The 12,014-nt window shown below is 39.7% G+C and overlaps 1 protein-coding gene across 3 annotated transcripts in view; it reads right to left on the bottom strand.

The window, feature by feature from the left end:
- DIAPH1 (diaphanous related formin 1) overlaps positions 1-12,014 on the bottom strand; it is a 241,251-nt gene that overhangs the window by 156,284 nt on the left and 72,953 nt on the right. For all 3 annotated transcript variants that reach the window (XM_070746897.1, XM_070746898.1, XM_070746899.1), the window contains 3 exons: positions 5,920-6,028; positions 5,003-5,113; positions 3,352-3,470 (listed from right to left, as the gene is read on the bottom strand). In XM_070746897.1, coding sequence (XP_070602998.1) covers positions 3,352-3,470; positions 5,003-5,113; positions 5,920-6,028 — 339 coding nt within the window. The remainder of the gene's footprint in view (positions 1-3,351; positions 3,471-5,002; positions 5,114-5,919; positions 6,029-12,014) is intronic.

The following is a 12,014-nucleotide window of genomic DNA, read 5'->3' as shown; positions in this document are numbered from 1 at the left end:
AGGAAGAAATTTCCAAATCTGTAAAGAAGGGGGATAAAACCTTCTTCAGATATATTAATGATAGGAAGAAGAAAAACTGCAGCATCACGAAACTTAGTACCAGGAATAATACATGCATTGATGGGAATAAGGAGGTCGCTGACCATTTCAGTAGCTACTTCTGTTCAGTTTTCTCAAAAGACACCTTACAATATAATACTATAGACGGATATAGCATTGCTTCCAGCTGTACGAATTCAGCTCCAGTGATTTTAGAAGCCGATGTCTTAGAAGAACTTGAACGATTAAAGATAAATAAGGCAATGGGTCCAGATGGCATCCACCCCAGAGTTCTTAAAGAACTCAGATTTGTCATTGCTACCCCCCTGACTGATTTATTTAATCAATCCGTGTTAACAGGAGATGTTCCTGAGGATTGGAGAATGGCCAGTGTTGTGCCTATCCACAAGAAGGGGAGTAGAGAAGAAGATGGTAACTACAGGCCAGTTAGCTTGACATCAGTTGTAGTTAAAATGATGGAGACTCTTCTCAAAAAGAGGATAAATCAGCACCTAAAAAACAATAACTTATTGGACCCAAATCAGCATGGCTTTACTGAAGACAAATCATGTCAGACTAATATCATTGTTTCTATGACTATGTCACAAAGGTGTTGGATGAAGGTGATGCCATGGATATTGCCGTTCTGGACTTCAGCAAAGCCTTTGATACGGTTCCACATAAAGAGCTGATAGATAAATTAGTGAAGATTGGACTTAATCCCTGGATAGTTCAATGGATTTGCAGCTGTCTGAAACGTAGATATCAGAGAGTTATTGTTAATGGCGAGTATTCTGAGCAGAGACAGTTGCCACAAGGGCCTGTTCTGGATCCTATTCTTTTTAATATGTTTGTGAATGACATAGGGGAAGATTTGCCTATTTGCCGATGACTCTAAAGTGTGCAATAGGGTTGATATTCCTGGAGGCGTCTGTAATATGGTAAATGATTTAGCTTTACTAGATAAATGGTCAAAGCAATGGAAACTGCAGTTTAATGTTTCCAAATGTAAAATAATGCACTTGGGGAAAAGGAATCCTCAATCTGAGTATTGTATTGGCAGTTCTGTGTTAGCAAAAACTTCAGAAGAGAAGGATTTAGGGGTAGTGATTTCTGATAGTCTCAAAATAGGTGAGCAGTGTGGTCGGGCGGTAGGAAAAGCAAGTAGGATGCTTGGCTGCATAGCTAGAGGTATAACAAGCAGGAAGAGGGAGATTGTGATCCCACTATATAGAGCGCTGGTGAGACCACATTTGAAATACTGTGTTCAGTTCTGGAGACCTCACCTACAAAAAGATATTGAAAAATTGACGGGTTACAAGAATGGTAGAAGGTCTTAAGCATAAAACGTATCAGGAAAGACTTAATGAACTCAATCTGTATAGTCTGGAAGACAGAAGGAAAAGGGGGGACATGATCGAAACATTTAAATATGTTAAAGGGTTAAATAAGGTTCAGGAGGGAAGTGTTTTTAATAGGAAAGTGAACACAACAAGGGGACACAATCTGAAGTTAGTTGGGGGAAAGATCAAAAGCAACATGAGAAAATATTATTTTACTGAGAGTAGTAGATGCTTGGAACAAACTTCCAGCAGACGTGGTTGGTAAATCCACAGTAACTGAATTTAAACATGCCTGGGATAAACATATAGCCATCCTAAGATAAAATACAGGAAATAGTATAAGGACAGACTAGATGGACCATGAGGTCTTTTTCTGCCGTCAGTCTTCTATGTTTCTAAATCCTATAGGTCAGGCAGCCAGCGATCTCCTCCTGTGCATGGGAAGCCACTAGGGTGGGGGGCTTGTCTCCCCTGCTGCAAAGGCCTGCTTTTTAAAGTCTATCCCCATTATTTTTGCATTATTTAGCATTGAGAGATCAGAAGGTGACTTGGGCTTATCCTGAGGATGTGATGGATTACAAGTCCCATCAGCCACCTCTGGGGTGGGGATGTTTATAGAGATCATCCCTTTCTGTAACAGAGAGCTTCCCTCATGTTGTTAAAATGATGTTTTTTAAAAAAAATCTGAAAATTAAATAATTACAAAAATAAAATTATGTTTATATGTACATTATAGATGCTTTGGACCACAGTTCCCATTAGCCAGTCAATTGCAAGGGAAGCAATCCCCATCAGCCCCCTCTCCAAGGCTGAATACTGGGAACTCTAGTCCAAAGCATCTTTAAAATTCAGAACTGAAGAATTTATTTACATTTACATATAACATTTAGCTGGAAAGGGAGAGGGGAAAAGATACCTCTTATTTTATTTGTAAAATTAGTTGGGACTTCTAATCTTTCATGTTTTGTTTCTATTTAGGAACATAGCAGAATAATCGTAAACAAGACTTTTTTGATATATGCACTGGGCTTTCTAGGAAGTGTGTAGGCAGATAAACATTGTCCCTGCTCCAATTTTACAATTGTACCAAGGGTCTCTGGTGGATGGCGCAAAAGGAAGGAAAGGGCAAGGGTCACCAAACCTGGAAAGTTTAAGGCTTGTGGACTTCAACTCCCATTTCTGAGCTAGCATAACTGGTGGTGGAATTCTGGGAGTTGAAGTCCACAAGTCTTTTTTTTTTTTTAAGTTTTTATTTACAGATATACAATGAATAAATAAAAGACATAAAATGACAATTGACATTTAAAACATGGCAAATTACATAAGCAATAGTCGTGTGTTTGGACGATATGCCAAGATATAAAAACAAAACAATCAATGAACATACGAACTTACAAAAAAAGGAAGGGGGGAAAAAGGGGGGAGGAGAAAAAAGAAAGGAAGAAAAGTCCACAAGTCTTGAAGCTGTCACGTCTGAAGTTTTTAAAAAAGTATACATGATTTTTAAAAGTGTACATGGTTTTTAAAAGTATTCTGCTACACTGGTATTTTATTAAACAATACAATACTACACCATTTGGTTTAGAATACTTTTTTCCTTGTTTTCCTCCTCTAAAATCTAGGTGCGTCTTATACACCGGTGTGTCTTATACACCAAACACTATGGTAATTAATTGTTCTCACTGTTAGGAAATTTCTACTTAATTCTTTTTAATGCTCTTCTACCCATTATTTCATGTCCTGCACTCAGATGCTTTAGAGACTAGGTTGACCCCCTCTTCTCTGAAAGCCCCTCAAATGCTGGAAGATTGCTATCGTATCATCCCTTATTCTTCTCTTTGCTAGACTAGACATACCTAATTCCCACAACCTTTCATTGTATCGCTTAGCCTCCAGACCCCTTATCATCTTTGTCTTATATGCTGAGTTATTGGATGAGTGAGTCACATATTTTGAAATAAAAGGATATTCCATTTCTATTCGAATGTCTTCCAAGCGGCCTCTGAGTTCTCCAGAATCTTCTTCACCATATTCTTCAAATACCTGCAGCTGTAGTTTCAGCTCCTCGTTGTCTTGAGCATGCAGTTCCTGTAAAGGGCACTGCTACTTCAGAAAATATGCAGTAGACATTTTATCCACTAGACATTTTTATTCCAAAAAAACTTAAGATTATATAGTGAAAGATTGTTTTGTTTTCTCTCTTCCCTTTCCTTTCTCCCCTCCCTGCTCCCCCCAATGAGACCTAATTTGCTAAAATTACTTGAGACAAGAGACAAACTGATTAACACAAAATTGATGACAATATCCCTGCCCAAACATCCAGACATAAGAAGAAAAGCTACTTATTATTTATATATAGGCAATTCACATAATTGAATACAAATTGGTCAAAGGCACAAATGATATACAGTACAGGTAGTCTGCAAAACAGTTGTTAGTTAAGTTGCCCCTGGTTTTACAATATTTTTACCATGCTCTTAAACAAATCACGCAGCTTTTAAGCAATCTTGTTTTCCCAATTGACTTTACTTGTTGCAAGTCATCTGAGAAGGTCGTAAATGGTATAGCATGACCTCTGGATACTGCAACCATTGTAAACACTTGCCAGTTATCAAACACCCAAATTTTGGTCATATGACCATGGTGAAATTACTATGGTCATAAGTGTGAGGACTTTTTGTAATTAATAAAAAAAGATGTGAAGTTGAGTCCTATCCTTTCTGTACAAGGGATAGGTATGTAAGGGCTGCTATGAAAAGGGCCAATAGCAGAGTTCTCATCTTCATTCAATCATCCATTACATTTCCAACCACCAAGTCTACTTCCTTTGCATAAGTACACATTCCTTATTATTTTAATTCTGTACCATTCTTCTTTTTGAGAATCCTAGGTAAATAGGGCAGTTAATCTTTTGAAATATGGCCAGCTATAAAAGAACACAGGTATTCCTTGATTTATGAACAATTGTTTCCCATTCAAAATTATGCCAGTTCAAAAAGACAACGGGGAAGCTGGCAGGAAAGGTTGAAAGCTGCTTCTGCCCCTTGCTAAAAGATTTTTCCTTCCTTTCATGCATGTGGGGAGAAGGAAGCCTTTGCCAGGCTGCAAAAACAAAACCACAAAATGGAAAGGAAATCTTGCCATGGGCTGCAGAAATAAAGCAAAGATCCGAGCTCTGTTTCTCCAGCACAAGACTTTCCTCCTGTGCAAAATGAAGAGGGGGATTCCTTTATTGAACTGGAGAAATAAAATAAGAATCCCAAAGCTCTGTTCCCACACTCCACTACAAGAGTTCTCTTCTGTTCAGAAATGAACTGCCTGCCCTCTTTCAGCAGGCACAGTGCTTTCACTTTGCTTACCTTAAAATTGGGAGAGCTGGAAATGCACTTGTTGAACAAGGCAGTCAGATTGGTGTCTTGCTGTATGACTTCATTCAATGTACAAGATTCCAGTGTTAATAATAGCCATAAGTCAAGAACTACCTGTATCCCCCCTCCAAATAATCTTGAAGTATAATTAACCCTATCAAATAACTTACAATTTAAATGTAGTCCTAAGATGATAGATATCTCTCCCAATATAGCAAAGGTTTCACAGTAGAAAGGAGATATAATTCTAACCTTGAGAATTTGCTGCAGTCCAGAGCGCATTAATTCACTGCGGATGTGCACTCTGAAGTCAAGCTCATCTGATGGGATGATTAGAGCATTGATCAACTGTAGACAAGCTACCTAAGAAACTCAAAGAAAAAATGTGTTGGAACACCCAATTCTTTTCCTTCATTCATTCATTATGAGCTAGCTAGTTTGTCAGAACAACTATGAAAAACTGCCAGACAAAATATTTTTTCTATCAAATTTTATCACAGCAAAGCAGCCTAAAGGTGAAATTCATGTACTACAAATAGTATTGAGGAAAAAAATTAGGAAGGAATCAACATTGATTGTTCGAACTCTGAGATCTCATAGATTAAAAAAACAAAATAAACCAAATGAAAAGAACGTTTCAATTAAACACTAGACAATGATTTGAAGGCAACCCAGTTTATAGTATACTCCAGAAGTATGCTCCAGAACAGAAGTCTTCTCTTTAAAAGTAATTCATTGATACTTATTGCCCATGGTGTCTCTTGTCCCTATTATATTTAAATATGTGCAGGGAATCGAGTAACTTTGAAATAATATACCGAGAGCAAATGACTTCTTCCTCCTTTTCTATCCCAAAACCAGAATATAGAATTTTAGATTCACAATGTTTACAAAATGCTTTATAATTAACAGATAGCTAATATGCTCTTCTAGGGTTTGTTAAGCTAATTAAACCATCTTCCTATTACTTTATACTCATTCTAAACATATTGCCTGATTCCTACCTGGGCTGGTTCTGAAAATATACAAAAAGAATTTCAGGATAAAAATCCATTGAGAAATCAAGTGTACTCAGTAATGATGAAATAAAAGAGAAAACAAAAGGCACCAGAATATTATGAAAGATAAGGTAGATAGACAGTTACATTCTTTTTCTAGGAATCTATTACCTTTAAAGCCACCGATGTTCCACTTTTTAAGCCATCCACAATGGGTTTAAATCGTTCTACTTCATCCATTTCTGCACGTTCAGTCAATGCTCCCAAAACTTGCTCGTGCCTAACAAAAAATAAAGGAATCACAAAAAATAGAAATAAATTTTAAAAAGGAAGAAAAAAGAGGGAAATAAAAACCAGCTTTTATCATTTTTTATTTATTAATTAATTTGACTTCTATGCAGACCTATCCCAAAGGACTCAGGGCGGTTTACAAGTTGTATATACGTATACCAATCAAGGTTTATACCTTGTTTTTCTAATTCTGTCATTGTTTTCAACCTTTTTGACCAGACTTGGGCAAGGGGCGGCCCATGGGCCGCATCCAGCCCACCTGCTGTCTGTGACCGGCCCGCCCGCTATCTGTGACCGGTCCACGGAAGTCAGGGTCCGCTCCAGTGCAAGGTTGAAAGAGCTCACCACATCTGCCAGGACTTCTCTGGTTCCTGCTTTCCTGATGAATCATGAGGAAAGCAGGAACCGGAGGAGTCCTGGCAGACACGGTGAGCTCTTTCATCCTCGCACTGGAGTGGACCCCGACCTCCTACCAAGAGTGGCCGAGCACAGAAACTACGCAAACACTCCAGCACAGTGACTGTGATTCACCGTGTTGCCGTAAAGCAAACAATTAGGGGTCTGTAGAGTGGGTCTGGGTGTTTAGGTCAGGCCAGGGTCTGGGTCTTTACAGTATTAGGTAGAACTGAGTTAATTATATTAGTCCGGCCCCCTAAAACCATCTCAATTTCTCATGCAACCCCATGGCAAAATTGCCCACCCCTGTTTTTGGCTGTCCTATTAAATCTTTATACAGTGGTACCTCGAGATACGAGTTTAATTCGTTCCGGACCTGGGCTCTTAAGTCGAGCAGCTCTTATCTCGAACGACTTTTCCCCATAGGAATTAATGTAAATAATTTTAATTGGTTCCAGCCCTCAAAAAACTCACAAAGTTAGTCTAAATTATGCAGAAAGACATGTTTTTAATGAAGAAATGTACATGTACATATAAATGAATAATGAAGTTTCTTTCACTTAACTTGTAAACTTTCTTAAACTTTTAAATTTACATATGTTCAACTTCTCTGCCACCCAATCCTGTAGGACAGAGGTCCCCAACCCTTTTTGCACCAGGGACCGGCTTTAAGCGATCAAGAGAGGAATGGGTGAATGAATGGGCGGAGGGTGGGAAGGAAGGAAGGAAAGAGGGAAGGGACAGGAACAGAGGAAGGAAGCAAGGAAACTTATGAAAGGGGAGAGTAAGAGAGGAATGAGTGAAGGGAGGGAGGGAGGGAAGAAGGTGGGAAGGAGAAAGAAAAGAAGAAATAGAAGGGAAGGTAAAAGAGAGAAAGAAAAAGAGCAAGAAAGAAAGCTGCAAGCACCCCCCCGAGCCCCCCAGGCCGGCTGCAACCTTTTAAAACACGCGCGCCGCTTCGCAGCTGTCTCCTGAAGCCGAACGCGGAAGTTAGCGTTTGGCTTCAGGAGACAGCTCCTTGGCGCTTGTATCTCGAATTTGGGCTTGTAAGTAGAACAAAAATATCTCTCCCCTCCCAGCTCTTATCTCGAGTTGCTCTTAAGTAGAGCAGCTCTTATGTCGGGGTTCCACTGTATCTTGAAATTTTATTCCACTGTACTCTCCTGGGGTGTATCTGAGCTTCCAAAGGTGCAGTCCAATAAGGTACTTTAGAATAATGTTTGTTTTTAATTTTTTCCCAAGTTTCAATTAAAGAATTTCTAATGCTATGTTTTTGAAAGTACCTATGTATAGTCCGTTTTCCATACCATACAAATGAGTGCCATCCTATCTGTAAATTGTGCCCTTCTAAAGTCAAAAGTCTTTTGTTTCTGAGCGTTATCCATTCTTTAATCCATGTCATTGCCGCCGATAATACAAATGCCAGTTTGGAAGTCCAAATCCTCCTCCAATTCGTACAATCTTGTAAACATTTTAAACTAATCCTTGGTCTTTTTCCTTGCCAAATAAATTTAGTTGTTATCTTATTCATACCATTAAAAAAAGTTTTATTAACTTTAATTGGTATGTTTGAAAGTAAGAAAAGCAATCGTGGTAAAATATTCATCTTAATTAGTGCAACCCTGCTCATCAATGACAACTGCTAGTTTTTCCACATTTGCAAATCAGTTTCAATTTGTTTCTTCAATTTAATATAGTTTTCTTCCATATTCTTTTTTTTCTCCCGTTTTATTTTTACTTTGGATGTATAAATATTTTACCTTCTCCTTTTTTCACTGTTTCTCGTTTTTCCTTCTCCCTCTTTTTCACAGGGAGGTTCTGTGTGTGTGTGTGTGTGTGTGTGTTTGGACTTTTTGGGGGGGATTCCCCCCCCCCTTTGGATCTATTCTTTTTTTTTTATTATTTCGGGAGGCATGTGGTTGTTGTTTTTCGTTTTGTTTTTGGGTTTTTTTCTGGTTTCTCTTGGATTACTGAGAAGTCTTTTCTTATTGGATTACTTTTGTGGGTGTTCTTTGGAGCATTGGGTTTGTTTATCCATTGAATTATAAATATTCCTATTTTTACCTATTGGATTAAATATTCTTGTTTTTACCCATTGGATTACAAATATTTCTATTTATACCTATTGGATTACAAATATTCTTATTTTTACCTATTGGATTATAAACATTCCTATTTTGTATTCCATTGGATTACAAATATTCCTATTTTTTACCTATTGGATTACAAATATTCTTGTTTTTACCTATTGGATTACAAATATTATACATACTTTTTGATTAAATTGATTACTTTTTGATTAAATTGCATCTGTTCTGCTTGACCAATTGAATTGCATGAAGGCAGCAAAGAGAACACCTTCACATTCTGCAAGTACACCACCACCATCTTCGTTAGGTATTGGAGAAAAACTGGATATAGCAGAAATTAAAAATTTATTTCAAACCTTAAATGAAGGCTTTAAATCTCTTAAAGAGGAATTTTGCTCTACAAGGGAAAGTTTGAGTCAAGTGAATGAGAATGTAAATCAGATGAAAGCAGAAATGAAAGAAATAAAAGAAATGATGAGAAAAAATGATCAGCGTTTACAAAAGATAGAATAAAAGGTAGAAAGGCATGATTCAAAGCTGGAGGAGTTGGCAACAGTTGATAAAGTCAAGGAAAAGGCTATGATTATTATGCAAGCCGACCAATCTGAATTTTATCTACGTTTTCAAAATATTCCAGAAGAAAGAGGAGAGGATTTGCGGGAAATAATTGCTGAAGTATTATCAGAAATACTTGAGAAATACAACATTTAAAATACAACATTTAAAAGCAGAGAAAAAGAAATTATTGTTTTGAAGCAAGTGCCAAGGAAGGTGAGAGATTTAAGAAGAGAATATCAATTTTTGACAAGAAAACTTAATGAAAGAGCAGTAACTTTCCAATGGTTGGTTCCGGAAGGTATTTTCGTGTTCTGGCAAGGACAAAGATACAGATTAGATACAGTACAGTTAATAAGGCTGAGATATTTTTCAGACAAAATTTTGTACAGACAGGACGAGGTGAGAGAGAACCACAAGTAAAAATAAAGAGAACAGAAACAGCCCAACCATCACCAGCAGAGGGAGGATTATTGGAACTGATTGAAGAACATTTATTGGGCATAGCAGCAGGGGGGGTGGAACCAATACTATCACTACCACTTGAAAATATTGCAATTGCAGAAGAATTTGAAAAACAACTAGCGGCTAAGGAAAAGAGAGAAAGAGTTATGACGAGATCAGCAACAGAAAGGCAAAATCCTTAAGACAGGAAAAATTAAAAAATTAACTAATATGGCTTCTGAAGTCTTTTAGTCCGAACCACTGCTCAAGTCAATGTACAGCATCCTGTCAAGTGGTTGTCTAGTCAATTTCTGAAAAACCCCAGTGATGGACCACACACTGCCACTGGAGGCAAGCTATTCCACTGATTACAGTGGTACCTCAAGATACAAACCCCTCGTCTTACGAACAACTCGTGATACGAACCCGGGGTTCAGAAAAAATTTGTTTCTTCTTACGAACCTTTTTTCGAGTTACGAACGCCAAACCCGAACTTCCGGGTTCGGCGTTCGGGGGCTCCTGGGAAGCCGCCCGGCTGTTTTAAAAGGTGACCGCCAGGCTGGGGGGCTTCCCAGCACCCCCTGGAACCCCGAACCCGGACGTTCGGCAAAAGTTCGGGGTTCGGGGGGGTGCTGGGAAGCCCCCCAGCCCGACGGTCACCTTTTGAAATAGCCACACGGCTTTCTAGGAGCCTCTTGAAGCCGAATGCGGAAGTTCGGGTTTGGCGTTCGGCTGCGGGAGGCTCCTGGAAAGCCGCCCGGCTGTTTTAAAAGGTGACAGCCGGGCTGGGGGGCTTCCCAGCACCCCGACCCCGAACCCGGAAGTTCAGGGTTCGGGAGGTTGCTGGGAAGCCCCCCAGCCCGGCTGTGAAATGCCTCTCGTAGCAGCTGCTAGAGCCGCCGGCATTTCACCTTCCCTCCCAGGCAAAAAGATGCCGGGGAGAGGGGCATGCCTTCCGTCTGGGAAGTCCGGCCCCATCATCCCAGAATGCCGGCATCTTTTTGCCTGGGAGGGAAAGTGAAATGCCGCTCGTAGCAGCTGCTAGAGTCGCCGGCATTTCACCTTCCCTCCCAGGCAAAAAGATGCCGGGGAGAGGGGCACGCCTTCCACCTGGGAAGTCCTGCCCCATCATCCCAGAATGCCGGCCTTTTTGCCTGGGAGGGAAAGTGAAATGCCGGCGGCTCTAGCAGCTGCTACGAGCGGCATTTCACTTTCCCTCCCAGGCAAAAAGATGCCGACATTCTCGGATGATGGGGCCGGACTTCCCAGGCGGAAGGCGTTCCCCTCTCCCTGGCATCTTTTTGCCTGGGAGGGAAGGTGAAATGCCGCTCATAGCAGGTGCTACGAGCGGCATTTCACTTTCCCTCCCAGGCAAAAAGATGCCGGCATTCTGAGATGATTGGGCCGGACTTCCCAGGCGGAAGGCGTTCCCCTCTCCCCGGCATCTTTTTGCCTGGGAGGGAAGGTGAAATGCCGCTCGTAGCAGCTGCTACGAGCGGCATTTCACTTTTCCTCCCAGGCAAAAAGATGCCGGCATTCTGGTATGATGGGGCCGGACTTCCCAGGCGGAAGGCGTTCCCTTCTCCCCGGCATCTTTTTGCCTGGGAGAGAAAGTGAAATGCCGCTCGTATGTGACCCGAAGCCAAGTTTGAGTCCCCTGTAAAACATTTTCCCTGCATATCTGAAACTTGAAATTTCATGACTTTTCATCATTTCAGGGGTTCTCTCTATGAGAATTTTTTTGGGAGGGTGGGGGGCTTAGTTTTTGCTGGGCAAAAAAAGTTACAAATCTTCAGTTCGGGTCACATACGACCCGGACCGAAAACTCTTCATTTGAAGTGCTTATGTTTGGTCAATTTGAAAACTTTTTTCACTTGGAAAGTAGTCTGAACATTTCTGCACACAATGATATGAAAACCGAAATGAAAAAAGTAAATCCTATTGGTTTATTTTGCTGATATAATGCATGCCCCCCCCCGTTTTTGTGAATTCTTTTCAATTTATGGATAGTTTTGCTTGCAAAATCCATTCTATTTTACTAAAGTTGGTGTGGGATTGGTAGCTTGAACATTTCTGAATATAAGAAAAATATAAAGGAACTGAAAAAAATGATTCTTACTGGTTTTTAAACATCAGAAATAAGCCCCCCCCCCCCTTGGCTGCTTGCAACCATTTTCACTTTTTATTTTTTTATGCTCCAAATCTGAAATATTCTTTAAAATCTTAGGCATTCATTTACTCAATTTAACAATGCTGATCATCAAAAAAATATTTGTGGGGGTGGGGGAAAATTTTTTTTTCTGGGCAAAAAAAAGGTCACATTTAGTCTGTTCGGGTCATATAGACCCGGACCAAAATGATTTTTTTTAGGTACTTGAATTTGGTCTTTTTGAAAACTTTTTCAACTGGAAAACTAGTTAGAACATTTATGAACATAATGATATGAAAATTGAACTGGAAAAATTGAGAATTATATTTTTATTTTGATCA

Source organism: Erythrolamprus reginae, chromosome 3 (assembly GCF_031021105.1).
Source record: "Erythrolamprus reginae isolate rEryReg1 chromosome 3, rEryReg1.hap1, whole genome shotgun sequence".
Lineage (NCBI taxonomy): Eukaryota > Metazoa > Chordata > Lepidosauria > Squamata > Dipsadidae > Erythrolamprus > Erythrolamprus reginae.
The sequence above is the reverse complement of the archived record's forward strand: the minus strand, read 5'-3'. Positions and strand labels throughout refer to the sequence as shown.